The sequence below is a fragment of the Semicossyphus pulcher genome, unplaced genomic scaffold (genome assembly GCF_022749685.1).
Source record: "Semicossyphus pulcher isolate SPU_LCO1_2020_fin unplaced genomic scaffold, fSemPul1.0.p SCAF_22, whole genome shotgun sequence".
Lineage (NCBI taxonomy): Eukaryota > Metazoa > Chordata > Actinopteri > Labriformes > Labridae > Semicossyphus > Semicossyphus pulcher.
Window position 1 is genome coordinate 11550338 of NW_027211696.1, and position 19346 is coordinate 11569683.

Below are 19346 nucleotides of genomic sequence, written 5' to 3' on the forward strand. Positions count from 1 at the left end.
AGTCAGCTCTGTCTGTTTAAGAAACCCCGCCCCTACAAGCCCGCTTTCTTCTGACTGGCCAGCTCTCGGAAGCCGAGGGGCAGATCTCAGTGTTTGACGCACGCCTCCTACCCTGTGGCACTGATACAGAGTGGTCGGCAAAGAGTAAACTTCACTTTTTTCAATTTGAGATGAACATCTGGTGCTCTTGTCCTTTGGCTGTGATGGAAAGATGTCAGTATTTACTTTTCCAAAGAAACACTTGATGCACAGAGCCGTTGAGCAGAGTGGTGGAGTGCAAAAACATTTCCGAGGCAGACTGAGCTGCTGGGTGGGCGTGTCCTTGAACTGTGCCAGGGGCAGGAAGTTCTGCTGTGTCTCAGGCAGATGCCCAAATATAGAGTTCATCCACTTTGTGACATCACAAAGTGAAGCGTCTGGAGAAGCAAGCGTTCACAGCAGACTTAGACTGTTTTAGCAGGGCATTACTCCTACATAGTTTTACCTACAGATTTGAAACTTCACCCACGTTTAGTCTGGACATCCAACATTGTAACATTATATATATACAGTATGTCTTAAAATGTGAAACAGCATAAAACCCCCTCTTTAAAACTATGCTCATTCTGTCATCTATTTTGTCTCCATTTTGTCTTAGGATGGTTAACAACAGTCGAATGGACACCAGCAACACCTCCACGTTAGAGGCCTCAGCTTCATCTTCCACCGGCTCCTCGGTCCTCATGGACGCAGGATTGGACCTGTCCGGCATCAGAAATGAGGAAGAGAACCCTGCTAAACTATCACTGAGCAGTCCAAGCCAGTATGTGGAAGACAAAGAAACGCTCGACACCAAAAAGGATCAACAGTTTGGTTGAACTGACTGTGGCCTCTTGATTATCGTGCTAAAAACTGAAAACATTGAGTAGGATCAGCACTGAGTTGGATCTTAAAAATAGGACGTCAAAGGATCAAAAAGATTGAAAGTGAAAAAAGTGACTTGTTATGAGTTGGCGCATTACTAGATTTTAGGTGTTACATATTTAAGTATTAGGTTGTGCTGCATAAAACGGCTGAGCTCTTAAAATGAGCAGTCCCCTAGGACAGATTTTAATATATTGGTAACCAATAGTGAACAGAACTCTTTATTGCTGACATTCTGGTCAAATCTACAGTGAAAGATCCCACCTAGATGAAGCTATTTAGTAAGAATGTTGTCCAAAATGAGAAACTAAATTTCATTGTTTCAAGCACTTTTTAAACTCCCCCTTCTCGTCCAAATCAGGGTTTCTGTAAATTCACTGAAAAAGGAACAAACAAGATTTGAAAGCATTGACAACCCAGGCCCGCTGTAGAGCTACCTTCCTTGTTTTCTTGATGAAATCTGAGACTTCTTTCATCTTCTGTTAAATGTGTAGTAGTATTCCTTGAGGAAGAGTTGCACCTTATCTATTTTAGTAAAATCATAACTCGTGTTTTCTTCATGATAGAAATACTGAGAATTTCCCCAAATGTTTGTAGCAAATTGCTATATTTTAGGTCCCTTAATATTATACTACGTATAAGCCTTCACCCTGTGGCACCCTTAACCTTTTACTGTGATAAATGACCAGTTATTTCATTGATGAGTACACTGAAATCAGAGGGGTAGTTTAAGTCTCCATTACCCTGTAAAAGATCATTGTGTGGTTAGTCATGGTTAAACAATATTACCTGGAACATAACTACAAGTTTTAATTAACAACCGTGGCATAGTATTTATAAGCATGATCAACAGACTGAGATTACACTTGTCTTTTCAGTGCTAACTTTGTTACACTGTCAGCATACTGTACATGAATCCACAAATAATACCTAAAACTGCTGAATTTTTCCTCCATCAGGGGAACTCCATCACCGCAGCTAGGGTCTAAATGAAGGTCTTGGAACTTTATTTTAACCACAAGTACTCCCCTCTTACAGTACAGGAGCTTTTGAGGGACTTGCAGCGCTGAACATTTCTGATTGGTCAAGTAATTGCAGTATTTTATTTCAGTCGCCATTTCTGTTAATCTGCAACCGCAAAAAAACAAAGTATGTTTGTTTTTCATTGACCCAATAAGTTGTTGACCCATATGATCAACAGCAGCAGGGCTACAGGCTCCTCCATGCTTACTGTTGTTGCAGTGTCATACAAATTAGGGATGCACAATATTCGATTTTTTCCCGATATTTTCCAACCCTTTTTGCCGATTTTAATATCGATGTATTAGGCACATGCTTTTTTCCACCAACAGCAGAGAACATCAAGTTTCCCCTGTAGTGGAATTGATATCATGCCTACTCTTATTGTAGTGGCCAGAAACTGCCATACCGCAGACATCTTGCACCCTTCTTCACGCTTGACGTAAGAGGTGTGGTGCAGGCAGTGCGTGTGCACACTCGTGCCGAGTTAATGTCATCGCATTACGTCAAGGTTTTTTTAGGGAATCATTAAAGCGTTGTTTTATCGGCGGAAATATTGTCAGAAAAATGACATATCTGCTGATGCCGATGTGTCATTTTCAAGCCATAATCTGCAGATAACGTGCCGATATTGTGCATTCCTAATACAAATAATGATGCCTTTAAACAGCTTTTTATGGCATCATTGTTGTTAGATAGTTGCTCACAAAAATGAAGAGTAAAAGTTAACACTGTCGTGGCCATGCAGACAACGGGCTGACGACAAACTGTTGAAAAAGTGGTTCCTCGGATCAAAAGCTCCAGGAACTTTTCATGTCAAAGGACCACGTGGTGAAGACAGCAAGTGCCTTAAAATGTAGTTCCTCTGATGGCCACTATATGCCATTGTTTCCCATTCAAAAAGAAAAGGCTAATTTTACTTCTTATGTGTTTAAAATTATTTAATTAGGATCAAATTAGATTAAATGGGATTCAGCTTGGTTAGTTGCCGAGCGGCTTTCTGCCGATGCAATAGAAGCGACTGGAATTTTCTTTGTTTTATTCATAGCATTGAAAAATATTAGACGTTTTCATGAGCACTATTTTCTACCAAATAAATAGTCCTCATGAAAACTGTTGACAGTGTGATGTGTGTGTTTTGCTCTATTATAAGGAGTGAAAATTTTAGAAATGCTGCTATTGTTTTTTAAGTATCTTCTTTTAATGCTTTGAGCACCACAAATGAAATTCCACGCCAGAAAAATTCTCCTTGTTTGTTTGCTTGACGAGTGTCGGCACGTCAACTTAATCCAGGCTCCTTCCACATTGGCCAAGTTTGTATGTTTAGGCTCCAAATGGTGACAGTCTGACATCAGCGATTCAACTCAAATTTAGGCTTTGAACCGTGTCTTTAAAAACGTGCGGCTCGTGCAGTGATGTGATGAGGTACACCGGAAAGACAAGTGTAACCAGCTCAGAAGGCCCCAGATAAAATCCTCCCCCCCTCCAACTTGTACTTAGTAAATTTGCCAGTGGGGCTACATGTTAAAGATTGACTCTTTAAGGGTGTCAAATCCCCCCGACTTTAACCCCTTTAAAAAGATTTATCCTGTACTGACACAGCTGTCCTCGCCTGTATTTGTGTGCTACTTTTTAGAAAGTCGTTACATTGTTGTTGATACTGACAAAAGGCAGAGATTGTATTTGTTGGAAGTTGCTGCTCGAATGCCCTAAAGCCTTATGAGATAATACATAGCAAATAAGTCAAATTAATGTCCAATCCAAATAAGACAAACAGTCGAAAATAAAACGGCTCATAAATACCACATTGAATTAGTCCAGGAGCACAATAACTGTGTTCTTGGTACCGAGATTTACCAAGCCTGCTGTGTTTGCTGCTGTGATTGTATTTCATGAGCATTAAACCATCCATGGAGCTGGGAAATCTGGGTTTGAACCATTTTGGAATTAGAGTCTCTCGTGTGTAACCCAGTTGAACATACTTGCAGCCATGTATAGAAAACAAAACTACTTGTTAAGTGTTTGAACTGTGGTGTTTCAGAAAGGATACTTTAACCCTTTTTTTTCCTTTAGGTGTTCTCATTTTAAAAGAAGAGAAAAAAAAACAAATCTAAAGATGATAGCTGACCCTAAGGGGCTTTTTGAGTCCCCGATTCAACATTATTACACTGTCGTACGATGTCTGATTACAATGAAAAATATCTCCTTTTTTGTACTGTAATGGGAAAGAGCAGAAAGGAAGAGCAGTGTGGTTGTACCATATTAAAACACAGGATGGAAAACGATGCAGTTTTCTACTAATTAACTGCCAGGGCTTTTATTGTGAAAGATATAAACTCGGCAGAGTAAAGGACGAAAGAAAAAAACAGATCCTCCGGGGGGTTTTACCCAAACTGCTTGGTCCTTTTCTTGGATAGGCAACCAAATGGATTCAACCTATCGATCCGTTAGAGATCTAGCTCACTCATGAAAATCCAACATGTGACACTCCAGTATCTTCTATCCATGACCATTAAGGGCAGGAGCGTCTACTAGGCCTGCCCACAGTCTACCCAGTCAACAGTAGGTGGGATTGTAGCAGCCCCACTTTGCTCCTCAGTCCGTGTAACACCTGAGAAATCCGTTTTGAGTTGGTGCTGAATCCCTGAACCCTTTTTTTTCTGTTCAGGACCAGCTTGTAGCTCTTTCAAAGTAAAACTGTTGTTGTAGAAATAAGCTTTGTGAGGCAGCTCGTCGCCCAGTTTGAAAACCTAGTGCTAACCAGATGATAAAGTGGGATGTTCTGGGTAACCAAGCTGTCAACCCCAAACTGTTTGTTGTTCTGTGATCATCTGAATAGAAAATGACTATGAATCCCTCACTGTGTGCAGTCTTTTGACTGTATTATTCCCAGTTTACCCAAAGTTACGCCCCTGCTGACAACACACTGGATACTTGTATATATGTTTAGTTTGTTTTCCGATGCATTTCTCTTTTCAGACTGTTGTCTCCATAGTTTGACACTAGAATCTCTCCTTTTTGCCTTTCTTCCCATATAAATCTGATTACCTGATGGTGGGTTGTGATGTTGCCTAGAATGATTGTTTACAATTTTATTCCATTTATCTCTGGATATTCTGTAAATATTGTAATTCATTGTCTTTTTTTAACTTGATAATAAAGTTATCAGATAACGGTTAATTGTGTTTATCTTTCTGTACAGAAATAACATCTTAGTTAAAGATAGAATCTTGAAGATTTTCATGTAAGTAAATGTCTGTTAAGTCTATCTATCGCTGAACGAGGTAACACAACGGTGACTGAGCCTATGGCCCACTGATGAAAGCCTTTGCATTTGCAGTATATAGTTTTATTACAGACTGGGTGTCTGTGGCGACATTTGCCCAGTTAGTGACACGTTTTCCATCAGCCAGCAGTGGTTGGTCTGCCAGAGAGGGTAGGCGGAGCTAAGCGGCTGCTTTTCCGGTCTCTGCAAGTGTTGCGAGTAAACAGTAATCTACTATGGCTGAACAAACAAAGAAAAGATCGATGACTACAGATACAACTTCAAAAATAAGTGAAAATCCAAAGAAAAAGAAACAAATTGGACGCTCAGATGAAGGCAAACAGTCTGAAAAGGAAAGCGACCGTCAGCGAGGAAAATCAAGAGTTACAACTGGAGCCAACCGTCGACATATGAATATCTGGGACGTTTGCTCCCGTAATTGTATGTTATCGCCATCAGGTGCCGCCAAATAAACGAAACTGAGAACTTAAAGATTATTACTTTAAGCATGGAAAAGTCCCATTTTAGAGCCCTAACTGAATTTATATAAATGTCAAGACAGATCTTTGTGATAAGTGATCATTTAAAGGTGGAATTGTAGGATTGCTGCACGTCTACATTGTTAAATAACTAACCTCAAGTGTGATTTATAACTTCTGCTGCCCTCTACATCAGTAAAATTAAGCATATCAACACCGATAAGCTTCCTGAAGAGCAAATGGAGAATAAGGTGAAAACTGTGGTGCTTTAAGGGCAAAGAGATGCCTTTAATTCCTTTTTCTTTAGGAAACAATGTAAAACAAATAGTGAGAACTTAATTGTCGTCACTTGCACGATGTTGCAGAGGCCTCCATTTTTATTGTCTTCGCTGTATTTTTATTCATCCAGTCAATGCAAAAAATCCAAACACTTTAAAGTTTGACACAACTGCTTCATCTGATCGTTCATTACAAAAAAGAGCAGATAAGCAATCTAAAGGTGCTTTTCAACCAAAAGTACCAGGAACCTTTAGTTCCAGGAACTTCCCCTTAAGGAACTTGACGTGCGTCAGATGGAAAGGCTGACAATAAGCTAAATTAGCATCTGATGGCTCCTCTAGGACTAGGAAAGGAACAAGCTGTGATAGGAGACAGTCTTCACTTTTTAAAGATATATTCTTTAGCAAATCTCTGAGTTGATGATATTTTGAAGCCATCCTAAAAGCACATGGTTCCTGCGTTGATCCACCACTTTGGTATAGATTGAAATATCCTACTAACTATTGCTTAGCAAAAAGTTTGCAACAATAAATTCAGGTTGCCCAGAAAATAACTCCCAATGACTTTAGTAGTTGCTTGAGTATTGCTCTAGCACAGGGGTGGGCAACCCTGCTCCTGGAGGGCCACCTTCCTGCATGTTTTAGGTTTCTCCGCACTCTAACACACCTGATTCGAATGTTTCGCTCGTTACCAATCCCCTGAGACGCTTCAGTTGGTTGATAACGAGCAGATCATTCAAATCAGGTGTGTTAGAGTGCGGAGAAACCTAAAACATGCAGGAAGGTAGCCCTCCAGGAGCAGGGTTGCCCACCCCTGCTCTAGCACCACCAGTGAGTAAAAGTTATCACTTATACTGTGTAATATACTGAACATTTTGTGCACACATTCATGGTAACCAAATCTGAGGCAGATATTCCCGTCCCCCTCGGGATGCATTGCGATATCTAGTGAATGTAGAGTTTACGTTTTATTTTGTATACCTGCATGGATAAAAACACGTCCCCACTTTCACCAGTATTATGTTTGTTCATTTCTTTTGGATGGCTAGCGAGTAAAAAGGACACCAGCACCACATCAGATCTCCATAGTGGATCAAAGTAAAACGTATGGGGCGCTGGTTTGGCTCGGTTGGCAGAGCAGGCGCTTCATGCACAGAGGCTACAGTCCTCGACGCGCTGATCGCAGGTTCAACTCACTATCTGTTGATCATATGGTGCACGTCATCCCCCACTCTTTACTCCCCACGTTTCCTGTCTATCTTCAGCTGTCCTGTAAATAAAAGCCCAAAAAAATTACATTTATTTCCATGACGATGATAAACTTTGGATTTTTTTTTTTACGCACTAATGGTTAGATCAAACAGCCTGATCTGATTAGATCCCAGAAATAGAGACGATATTCAGTTAGTCTGCAGTTCTCTTCTGCAAAACTTTGTTTGAGCTGGGGCAAATTAAGTCTGCTGTAAAAGAGACAAAAAGAGTGGAACCAGGGGCACAAAAGTAACTAAGTTTAAAGTTCAGTCCATTAATAAGGACTTGTTTTAAAAATGGTATCATTTATACAGACATTTGTGGCAGCTTGGCAAGAACCAACCTCACTGTGACACCCACAACTGCCTTATTTAGTGTTTTTATTGGTTTTATGTAACAGGTCTGTTATTCTTATCATATTAGCTGCCATGTTGGCCAGCCCTAGCTTCAACCTTTGAACAGTAACATCTATGGCCAAATAATGCAGCAATTCACACCTCCCCTTCCTCTAAAGTTAATCCTACTCTTTGTAAAATCTCTTCATGGTTATCCATCCTGGCTTTTGTGCGACATGTCTCCCATTTGTAGCGACATATAGGATTTCCTTTGTAACATGTCCACCGAGGCCCTTGGAACAACCAATAATAGTCCCGGCAGCTCGTCCACAGGAAATAGCTTTGGGCTGAGAAGGCATCTCAGTGGCCTTCACTTTGTGTTACACCCTTCCACCCTTCTCTTTCTCTCGCCCCCCTCTCTCTCTCTCTCAACTCCACACCCTGCAAGAGCACTGCTGACTAAAACCACAAACCAAATGCCAGTTGAGTGTGTGCTGTGTACATCTTTGTGTTAAATACAGGCATGCTGCAGCTCTCGCTACCACAAGTAGCTTAGATCGGCTGGTTCAAAGAGCTTTGTTTCCACTTAATTTATTACTGTTGGCCTTTTTATTTCAGACATCTACCTGTATCACATAAAAAGCTCAAGGATTAGTCCATCTCTAATGTCTTAATCTCACACTTCCGCATTTCTTCCCCTGTCGATTTAAGAGGTGGCCGAGTCTTTATTTCACATGTCTAACATCATCTCTTAAAAATATCTCAGCGTCACTAGGGATCAGACTGTAATCTCTGTGGCTCACCACTTCAGAGGGGGCAGATGGCAGACCGACGACCCCTGGAGACAGGAGGAAGAGGCACAGCCACAGTGGAGAGAGGGGAAAGGAGGACACTATGGCTGCTGCTGCTGCTGCTGCTGAGTGGAGCAACATAAGGAATGCCTGATGAGAGCGTGCTCTGTCCATGGCAGGCGAGGGCACTTCTCCTGTCGTACTAACTGGATGAAAGAGAGAGAATGGGAGAGGAAAGATAGAAGGGAACGTCAGAGTAACAGTGACAAGATGACACAAAGAGAGAGACAGTTGACAGGAGTGGGAGATAAAGATAGAAAGACTCAAACAAAGAAAGTAAGAGTGAACGATATGGGAAAAAGGAGACTGCAGAAGAGACGCTGTTGAGCCCCAGCATAGTATCTCTAGCACTTAACAGTCCTCTTAAAGGCAGAGCTGGGCAGCATTGCAGAATGTAGACAGAAGTCAATAAAGCCTCTGAATACTGAGTGCTGGATATTGAAATTCTTTTATGCTTTAAGGACCTGAATTTTTTTTCTTCAAACTTGATACCAGCATAAAAATGTTATTTCAGATTCAGTAAGGGCTGCACTTTTGTTCGACCAATGTCAAAGTTAAAAGGAAAATAATTAAGAAGCAACAAAAAGATTCAGTTTGTGTAATCAAAGGTAAAACGCGAGCATTGTTTTTATCACTAGAAAATAAATCCATGATTCTGCCATTGAATGAATCATATAGTATAGTTTGAGAATCTCACAATTTTTTGGATATAACTTGTAAAATTTTAATTAGAATACTTGTAATCAATATACTGTTACACATGACATGTAATCAGACTACTCTTGCAATTGTAATCAGATTACTTTATGAAACGTAATCAGATAACATGTAATCACATTAATTCAGTAATGTAGTACTTTAAAAAACATCATCTGATTTCAAGAAATCTGATTACGTTTTCAAAAATGTAATCAGATTACTTTTAAAAGATGAAATCAGATAACTTGTACTCAGATTAATTCAATAATGTAATACATCAAAAATGTAATCAGATTTCTTGAAATCAGGTCTTTCCCTCTTCCCCTTGGTATCTCTGCAGTGGTAGCTGGCAATCTCTGATGTAGACTTCAGGTGGCGTTAATGTGCCGTTAAGTTGGATGATGACTGCCTGTATTAAAGAAAGAGAAGAAGTGTTTGTGGTATGTTTATTATTATTATTATTCTTTTTATTTTATATGTTTAAATGATTTTGCTCTTTTTTTTGTTAAGGTTCTCTCACTTTGTTTTCTTAATATTAAGTATTGAATACAGTAGTTAGAATCCTGATCTACACTCCATACCAGTTGGGGGCGGTAATGCACCATAACGTTGTTTGCCAACCGCCATGAAACACCACAAAGAAGAAGAAGAATTAGTCTGCCGCAAAATCAACAGAAGAAGAAGAAGTAGTGTTTGTGGTGGTGATAGTCAACATGGCGTTCAGTTTTGGCGGTGCCACGAGTAACACAGCGGCAAGTAAGTGCCTTATTTAATTAATTTGCGGATTTTTTAATGACGCGAGAAATATGACACTTGTGCTATGTCAAAATAATTTTGTTGTACGTATGTTACCATTAAATTCAAACGTTCAACTGGCAGCGCTCATCAAGCTTCTGTCAGTTAGGTGGACCCATCTACCGGCTAACGGTACATGTATGCTAACTGTAGTGAAATGTTCTTTTTTTTGTTTTGTTTTGTTTCTGAGACATATAGTTAACTGTTTAGCCAGATATGTTGTTACTCGTTTCAGTATTAAAGTACGCTTAAATGAATAGCGCTCATTTATTAGCTAATGTCCGTTACTTTGCTCCCAGCGAATAGCTGTTTTGGCTAATGGATACTCACAAGCTAGCTAACACCTGCTCGACACTAGTGAGAGTACTCTCTAGCTGTAACGTTATTGTAACCCCACCCAACACTCATAGCACTCTCTATCTTCTTGTGAAGCCACGTCCGGGTTTTCATTCGGTTCATTTGGTCCCAAAACAACTGCATCAACCGCATTTGGCTTTGGCCCCGCAGCCACCACCACCGCCACCGCCTCATCCGGATTCGGCAGTAAGTCCAAGGTGTTGATCCTCACTGAAGAGGGGCACCTCTCCTCGCTCGTCACCTGAAGTAATCACAGCTGCTTGGCTGCACTGTCGATCATAGTCGTTGCACCAGTTTATACCTCTTGTTAGCCTTGTTTAAGAATGTCTCATCCACCTGCATGAGCTTCAGGGATGAACCTGGTTGTTTCTGGCATGTCAAGCAAGCAAGCAATTTTTAATTACTTAGCGTCAAGTCGCAACTATACTGTCTAACTTTACATATAAAGCGGGTCTCTAGAGACACAACATTAATCATCCATTGATCAAGCATTTGGCAACAGTGGCAAGGAGAAAATTCATTTTAACAGACAGAAACCCTGGGCTGAATACGACTCATTGGTGCACAGCCATCTGCCACTTGACCAAGTTGTTCCAGAAACTGTGATTGTAGCAAGTGGGAGTCAAGCGGGTCCATGGCAGCAGGCTTTCGGCAACAAGTATCTGCAGAAACCTGCAAGACAAGAGAGCATAACAACGGTGGGGAAGTTACAAAGTTAGTAACATGTATTAATGGGTCAATCATGCATACAGATGGAGACAGGAGCTCGGTGTATCGTATGAAGTCCCCCAAGGCAACAACAAGCATCTTCCCCACCTCAAATAAAGCACAGTGCACAAGCTTGTTCAATGAGAAACATCTGAGAATGTCTCCCACACAGGGGATGAGACAGCTACAAACAGGACTAACCTATAATGTCAAAGTCTGTATCCCTGGGAGTTTTCCTCAGCACTGCCTCTCTGCTGCTGTTATTGTTGGGACTACTTCAATATGTGATAAAAGACATGCATATAATTTCTGTTTCCTCGTTGTGTTGCTCTAATCTTATTGTGTGCCCTTTTAACTTACTGCCTATATTGTTTCTACTTTTTCTTCAAAGCTCTTACAGCCCCTGGTTTTGGGGCAGCCACCACCACTGCTGCTGCACCAGCCACAGGATTTAGTTTTGGCTCCACCAACACTGGTAAGATACACGTGATGGAAAACGCATGTAGATTTTTTTTATGAGGCCATACCGTAGACTGTATATAAGAAGCAGGTTTTGTTTTAGATGTAAAGCTAATGCAGCAGTTATATCTATAAAGAGATTTTGCATATGAATACCGAATCTGTAGACAAGGGATAACATATTTGATGCTTATATACAGTCTATAGGCCATACTAAGCCTGACCTTTTACCATTTAACTCCTCCATGTCATTCTCTCTTTCTCGCTGCCTGCCTCTGCTGGCTGCAGGATTTGGGGGGCTGGGAGCTGGAAACACCACGGCTGGTGGGTTTAGTTTTGGGGGGTTTGGTTTAAATGCCAACCCAGCAGCAGTCAGCTTTAATGTGGGGTGCTTTGGTACAGCAACCACCACTGGCACTGTTTTCAATTTTGGTAATAGCCTGGCTAGCACAGGTAGATGACTTTGTGATTAACTAATCAGTACAGTCTGTGTCTGTAAATACACATTTCCATCCATTTTCACGTCTATATGGTGCAGTTCTTTCTCATCTCACATGCTTGTCTCATGAAATGTCACGCGTTGCTGTTTCCATCTGCATGAGGAGAATAACATTTGCATCATGCACTTCTATCATTTGATTCCTGTTCAAGCCCACATTTTCACCTTCTTTGAAAGACAGATAAAGTTAAAAGATAAAAAATGCTAAATGGCAATAAAATTCTGGTTTAATTCTAAAAGCAAAATCATGTTTGTTTTTTTAATTTTCTATTATCAAATAGTAATTTCATCCTTTTTTTTCACATCTTTTTGTGTCGCCCCTTTTTCTCATTTGGCATTATTTGCTTTTATTCTCAGGTACGTTCGGCGGCTTTGGGACGACTGCAACAAGCGCCCCTGCAACTGGGTCCACCTTTAGCTTTGCAGCTCCTGCCAGTACCACAGGTCAGCAGTATGGCTTCATTCAGTCTTGACAAAATATGTGACCTTTCCCTTTTTTCTATTGTTATTTTTGTTTATGCGCACGAGATAAAATAAATCAAAGACCAAATGCGTGCGTTTTGCCCCGAGTTTGGTTTGTGTTCACGCAGCAGCTTTTACCAGCGGACCCAAAGTTTTGAGGTGCGAAGAAACTGCTTTCTGATTGGTCCGAATTTCCATGTGGTAAAACTCCATGAAGTAAACAAAGAGAGAGGGATCGCGGACTTAAATGTTTGGTAGTCAGAGTTTTCCTGTCCTCTGTCCTGCGTGGCCGACTCTGCCAGTGTCAGCACCCGTTAACAACCCACAATGCGCTGTTGTTTTTGGTTTGCCTCCTGTATTTGGTCCATTTATGTTCATATCAGAATCAAACCGGACTGTTGTTCGTTTAGAAACAGGCCGAAACCCGTCTTTTCTGGCGAACCAGGTCCCGTCGTTTGGTTCGCACCAGAGTTCGATTCCAGCGTTGACACCTCCCTAAACGGACCGCACCGAGGGCATAAACGCTCCAGGGTTCGGTTCAATCGGACTAAACAAGGCTGGTGTGAACCCACGCTTAGAGACTTAAACCCTCGAGTGGGGTCCTATAGGAAGCTTGAGGTAAATTGCGGTAATCATTGAGTCGCATAATGTTTAAAATGAAGGCTTTGTAAACTGGTTTTCTTTGACGTTTATTTATCCGTTTTCTAAACCTTGTTCCTGAAACTGTGCCGTTGCAAACTGACACCACAAGATGTCTCACTCGCTCCACGCTGTGCATGTGTCCTTCCTTTCACTCCTACAGTAATCTCTTCTGCAAAACCGGCAGCACGTTTCCCAACCCTGTAGCCTGAACCAGCTTCCATTTGCATTAATGCAGCTGAAATTCTCTCACTGAGGTCGCACATTCTTCTGTTTTTTTTAGGAGGCCTGTTTGGTAACACGCAGAACAAAGGGTTTGGGTTCTCTTCTGGGCTCGGCGCTGGGACAGCTACTGGGACAACAGGATTTGGAACTGGATTAGGAACGACTGGGCTGGGTGGGTTTGGAGGCTTTAATATCCAACCAACTCAGCAGCAAGGTGAGTCTCAATGTATGAACACATTAGTGAAATGTTAAAAAGCCTGTCCTGGATGATTATGCCCACATTGTCTGTTTGAAACATGACAAGCACAATAAAAACCTGGCATTGTTGGATGGATTTTAGACTTTGTTGTGGACAGATCCCAGTGTGTCAGGGTTAATGGCTCTTAGTCTGACGCGTTGTTCTCCTCCACTGGTTCGCCACAGGGCTGCGTCCTTTCACCTGTCTTGTACGTTTTGTACACTGCAGAAGTTCCCAGCCAGGAAGACTCATTCTGAAGTGTGCAGACGATGCAGTCATAGTGAGCCTGTTACAAGGGAGGGACACGGCACCTGGTGCAGTGGAGGACGATTTTATAGAGTAGTGTCATAACTCTTTTTTTTTTTTTTAAATTAAATGTAAGTAACACTAAAGACGTGCATTGATTTTAGAAGGCAGCCTTAATTTAAACGGCATTAAGGGTGAGATGGTCGACCAAGTCTAGTGTTACAAGTAGTGTTTTTATTGACAACGAGCGAACATTTAAAGAAAATACAGAAGTATTTAAAAAAGCACAACAGAGACTGCACTCTCTTCGGAAACTCAACTGGTTTGGAGTGTGCAGCAGGCTGATGAATGATGAGTCTGCCCTCACCTTTGCCATAATCTCCTGGTTTGGTAATCTCTCATTAGGGGTCAAGAACAGGTTACAGTGGATCATAAAAATTCTCCAAGAGAGTAACATGTAATACCCCTTTCCCTCCTAAATTTACCTTGTTGATGTGGGTTTTTTTGTCTCTTTTCCCATTGCCAGTGGAGTATACTCCTGTCGGTCTCTTATCTGATGTGTCACTGTCTGACATCAGAAACACGCCTGAAACAGGGTTACTAAACAGTGAAGATGTTACAGTAGTCAGGTCTTTATTGTATCTATTACTCATTCAGTCTGTGTGTCAAACTTGGCGCCAACAAATTTGGAACGATGTTCGAACGCTGCTCGGTCTCTGACGTGCGGAATTCGTAGCTGAGATGACAAGGAGTCGCAGAAGTTACCGACGGAGCATAGCATATCGCCGTAAAGGGGGCGGAGATTAGCGTGACAACACGGGCTTTGTTCTCCCATCAACGCTTATCGGAGCCGAGGCGATAATTACCCGGGTCTACTGCAGAGTCATTTGACCCGGGTCTGAATGCTGATTGTAACCTTTCTCATTAAGCAAAAAGGCCGGATGTTTGTGGGTGTTAGCAGGTTTTTTGACCAGTGGGAAAGGGACTTAAGGCTTGAGACATCTTACAGTGTCCTCGAAGCTGAGCTCCTGCCGTCCAGCAGGAGATTTAGACTACCAATGGCAAAGTCCAACAGGATGAGAAATTCTTTAATCACTCAATTTAAATGTCGACCCTGTAGATTAAATACTTTCCTGTTCACTTCCAGGAACTATTTGTTTTTTAAATGTTTGTTTTAATGGTGGTTTGAATGATGCACACTCCTTTGTCACTTGATGCATTCTTAATTAATTCTAGTTTTAATGTTTTTCGTAACCGAGTCTTTGTGTCTGTGTTTTCTGAATGTTTCTTGTCTTACTTGGCTGCAAAACGAATTTCCCCTCTGAGACAATAAAGTTAAAGTTGAAAACAATTTTTTGCACTGATGAAGATAAACAGCAGGCTTACACAACATCTCTAACACTGTGCTGTACACCGTTTATTACTGCAGAGGGTGACAGCAAGCAGGAACTTACAGATTTCAGCCTCAACATCATCATCAATCAAACGGTGTTAAATGAAACAGTAAAAAAATAAATAAAAAGTTGTTAAAGAGTAAATGATAGTCCTCATATTAAAACCAAACATAAATGAGTGGTTTTCGCACGTCAACACAGACATAAAGATGTTTATGAATAAGTAAAGAATGAGAAACTATCACCTCTCCTCTTATTTTTCCTTTCCTTCCCTCTAACAGGAGGATTGTTTGGCCAGCAGGTCCAGCCGGGTCAGCCTCAGCCCACCCAGCTCTACCAGCAGGTCACTGCTCTGTCAGCTCCCACCTTGTTAGGGGATGAGCGTGATTCCATCTTAGCAAAATGGAACCAACTACAGGCTTACTGGGGCACTGGGAAGGGCTACTTCAGCAACAACAACCCGCCTGTTGACTTCACCTTGGAGAATCCGTTCTGCAGGTTCAAGGTAAGTTCGATGGTTCTGTAGAGTTATTCGACTTTGAGTATGAAATGGTTTTCCTCATTGTCTTTTGTTTTCTAGGCGGTGGGCTATAGCTGCGTCCCCGTGAGTAAGGATGAGGATGGTTTGGTGGTCCTGGTTCTCAATAAAAAGGAAGCTGATGTGCGAGTGCAGCAGCAGGCGCTGGTCGAATCCATCCACAAGATCCTGGGAAGCAACCAGTCACTCACTGTCAATGTAGACGGGGTCAAAGCCCTTTCCAGTGACCAGTAAGCTTTTATAACACACCATACCTTACCACTCCAACACATGCTCTGATCATTTCTTTCAAAAGGTTTATAGCTGTCAGGAATTGTAACAGATAATATACAAATTCATCATTAAAAATCATGGGGCTTCTTCTGTCTTTCAGGACGGAGGTGATCATTTACCTGGTGGAGCGTTCTCCTAATGGCACCTCCAAGCGGATACCAGCCACCACCCTCTTCAGTTTTCTGGAGCAGGTCAACATCAAGGTCCAGCTCACACAGATCGGGGTGGCCATGTCTGTCACACGCACGGAGCTGTCTCCGGCGCAGCTCAAACAGCTGCTGCAAAATGCGCCTGCAGGTAAATGTTTGTGTCGCCCCCACCCCCCCTCCCCCCGCCTGCTGAAATCAATAAATTGTTATGTGATCTGATTATGTTGAATTGCAACTGAGGATGTTGTTTCTTCCCAACAGGAGTGGACCCCATCATTTGGGAGCAGGCTAAAGTGGACAACCCTGATCCAGAGAAGTAAGCTGGTTAAGAACATCTGTTCAAGACTTCTAAAAGGGCTGGTATTTTGATTAGGCGAGGAAGGGGGGGGAAGTACCAAAAGACTGCACGATCATCAAGACTGTCCAGTTGCTGCATTTAAATTTTTTACCCATCTTTATAGCAGGTGCACACAGTTACCCCACCATGACCAAACAATGTGTCTCAAACACGACTAAAGCCCTTTTCCAACTGGTCTAAAAACCCACTAACACTCGGCTTGCTTAATGGGAAAGGCTACAATCGGCATTCAGACCCGAGTCAAATGACTCTGCAGTAGACTCGGGCAGTTGTCGCCTCCGCTCCAATTGACATTGATGGGAACACGAAACCCATGACATGCTAATCTCCACCCCCTTTCCGGCGCGATGCTGTGCTCTGTCTACAAATCCTCCGTCCGAGCGGCGCTCGAACATCGTTCCAAATTTGTCGGCGCCGATTTTGACACACAGACTGAATGAGTAATAGATACAATAAAGACCTAACCACCGTAACATCTTCACTGTTTACTAACCGTGTTCCAGGCGCATTTGTGACGCAGCAGAAAAGAGACCGAGTTATACTCCACTGACAATGAGACAATCAGCATCTATAAGTGGGGCTTCCCGGGTCTGAAAAACCTGCGTCAACGCACAAATTTTGGGGGAAAGGGTTTAAGACCATATCTAGTGCCCTTAAGTCATATTGCATAACTGGAATATGATAAAGTGAATTGAATACAACATGTTTAGAAGTTTGACCACAGCTTTTACCAGGCCTTAGTTTCTTACAGACATAAAAAACAAAGTACAGCCTAACTTTGGTCATTGGTCATAACTTTCTTCAGGTTAATCCCAGTGCCCATGGTGGGTTTTAAGGAGCTGCTCCGCAGACTGCAGATCCAGGAGCAGATGACCAAACAGCACCAGACCAGAGTGGATGTAAGTCTAAGTTCTTTAAATGTAAAAAAAAAAGACACACTGTACTTGACACAGCGCAGTCCGATTACAAAGAAAGGAATTTTTAAACAGATTTTGTTGTGTCAAGGACGGAGAACACAGATGTCCAGTTCATGCTAGCTGCCAACAAGCTTTTGCAAATGCTGCATTTCTAGTTCTAAAATAACTTGTTTATATTGCTCGTAACCTTGGGTTGGATTTCTGGATATTTATATCCCATATCTATTATGTGAGACAGATGTGAAGGTCACTCACCACTCATTACACACAGGGAAAAAAACTGTGTGGGAATTTTCTTCAGAACACAGTATTAAATTGGGATTGTGCCAAAAACATTTTACTAATATAACCATATGATGCAAATAACACACCTCAAGTTAAGGCCACAGGGCAGGGAGGAAATGAAATGAAATCACGTATGGTCTTGCAGATCATCTCAAGCGACATCAGCGAACTGCAGAAGAACCAGGCGACCACAGTGGCCAAGATTGCCCAGTACAAGAGGAAGCTGATGGACCTCTCCCACAGGGTGCTGCAGGTAGCTGCCTCACCTTTCTAACATTGTTTTCAGAGAGCAGCTAAATGCCCAGTGATGAGCACCTGCTGTACATTTTATAGACTTTGAATGAGTGCCCTGGCACTGTCTGATTTCCCTGCTTTATCATTTATGCTCCAGTATTTCCTGTCTATTTATCGCCTCTCCTTTGCCATTTTTCTGAAAGGTGCTGATCAAACAGGAGATTCAGAGGAAAAGTGGTTATGCTATCCAAGTGGATGAGGAGCACCTCAGGGTGCAGCTGGACACCATTCAGTCAGAGCTCAATGCCCCCACACAGTTCAAGGTAGATGTCTAAACTTGTGTGTTTACTATCAAATGCTCTAAAACAGTGATTCTCAAACTGTGGGGCGCGCCCAATAACAGGGGGGGCGCGCCAACGTTTGGAAAATGTAGCAGGCGGAACTATGTTTTGACGTCGGACAACCCGGACTCATTTTCGGGTGGCACAGTACACAAACACGTTGCACTCGCATATTTCAATGATCTCTGTGAGAAGCACATTACATGTAGACTTCCACACTCTAATTGTTCTCTTTTCTTCACCTCATGAAGTTTTAATTCACAATCTACTTTAATCTGATCACTTTGCTTTCCTTCACGAGGTCGAGGGGGGGGCCTGGACTTTTTTTTTTCTCCAAGGGGGGGCTTGACAGAAAAAGTTTGAGAACCACTGCTCTAAAAGATGTTTAACAGTGTTTGTGCTGTTTTTCTTTCAGGGTCGGTTGAATGAATTAATGTCCCAAATCCGCATGCAGAATCACTTCGGAGCTGTGAGATCTGAAGAGCGCTACAGTGTTGATGCAGACCTTCTCAGAGAAATTAAACAGGTTAGTCGGCACACTTACACAGTGCATCTTATTTTAAAGGCTGTACCCTGTAATTGTACGTCCAGACCTCTGAATGAGACTTTTGGCATGAACTCAAACACTTGTTTCTTATCTCTCACTTTCAGCACCTGAAACAGCAGCAGGAGGGTTTAAGTCATTTGATCAGCGTCATAAAAGATGACTTGGAAGACATCAAACTCATAGAGCACGGGCTCAGTGACAGTGGACACATTAGAGGAGGCATCCTGAGCTGAGTCCATCTTACACATACACACAAACAAATGCCCTGACTCTGTCCTCGAAAAAGTGGCATGCCCATCACCCACACAAGGCAACACATCCTCTCGGTCATGGTATTGGATTCATCTTGACAATGACTGGTTAATCTGTGCTTTCTGGACTGATATGGAAAGACTTAACATCGCCTAATAATAGCTGGCTTCCCTTATGTAAAATCAGATTATGGATATGAGACTATGAACGTGACCAGCGAGCGTGTGTTGTGATTGAATACATTGTAAATACATCTTTGTATTTCTTTTTTTATGCTGTTGTTGGAAAATTAATAAATTTCATTTAAATTGAAAACAAGTGACGTGCGACGTCTCTCTCTCTCTAGTTA

The 19346-nt window shown here is 41.9% G+C and overlaps 2 protein-coding genes across 7 annotated transcripts in view; both read left to right on the forward strand.

Moving 5' to 3' along the window:
- Nucleotides 1-5097, forward strand: part of znf462 (zinc finger protein 462) — a 56292-nt gene extending 51195 nt beyond the window's left edge. For all 3 annotated transcript variants that reach the window (XM_069673124.1, XM_069673127.1, XM_069673125.1), the window contains exon 13: nucleotides 638-5097. In XM_069673124.1, the coding sequence (XP_069529225.1) occupies nucleotides 638-857 (220 nt within the window). In that variant the 3' untranslated portion in view covers nucleotides 858-5097. The remainder of the gene's footprint in view (nucleotides 1-637) is intronic.
- Nucleotides 5098-9784: 4687 nt separating this feature from the next.
- nup54 (nucleoporin 54) lies at nucleotides 9785-19294 on the forward strand. 4 transcript variants are annotated; one of them, XM_069673339.1, is made up of 15 exons: nucleotides 9795-9837; nucleotides 10309-10419; nucleotides 11333-11416; nucleotides 11689-11853; nucleotides 12257-12343; nucleotides 13284-13439; nucleotides 15385-15608; nucleotides 15684-15871; nucleotides 16015-16211; nucleotides 16325-16379; nucleotides 17227-17320; nucleotides 17769-17876; nucleotides 18061-18180; nucleotides 18614-18724; nucleotides 18850-19294. In XM_069673339.1, the coding sequence occupies exons 1-15, from the start codon at nucleotides 9795-9797 to the stop codon at nucleotides 18976-18978; spliced, it is 1872 nt and encodes a 623-aa protein (XP_069529440.1). In that variant the 3' UTR covers nucleotides 18979-19294. The 4 variants fall into 4 exon arrangements, with proteins under 4 accessions (XP_069529441.1, XP_069529444.1, XP_069529440.1 ...); XM_069673340.1 differs by lacking the exon at nucleotides 10309-10419 and having other exon boundaries at nucleotides 9785-9837; XM_069673341.1 differs by lacking the exon at nucleotides 11689-11853.
- The last annotated feature ends 52 nt before the right edge of the window (nucleotides 19295-19346 follow it).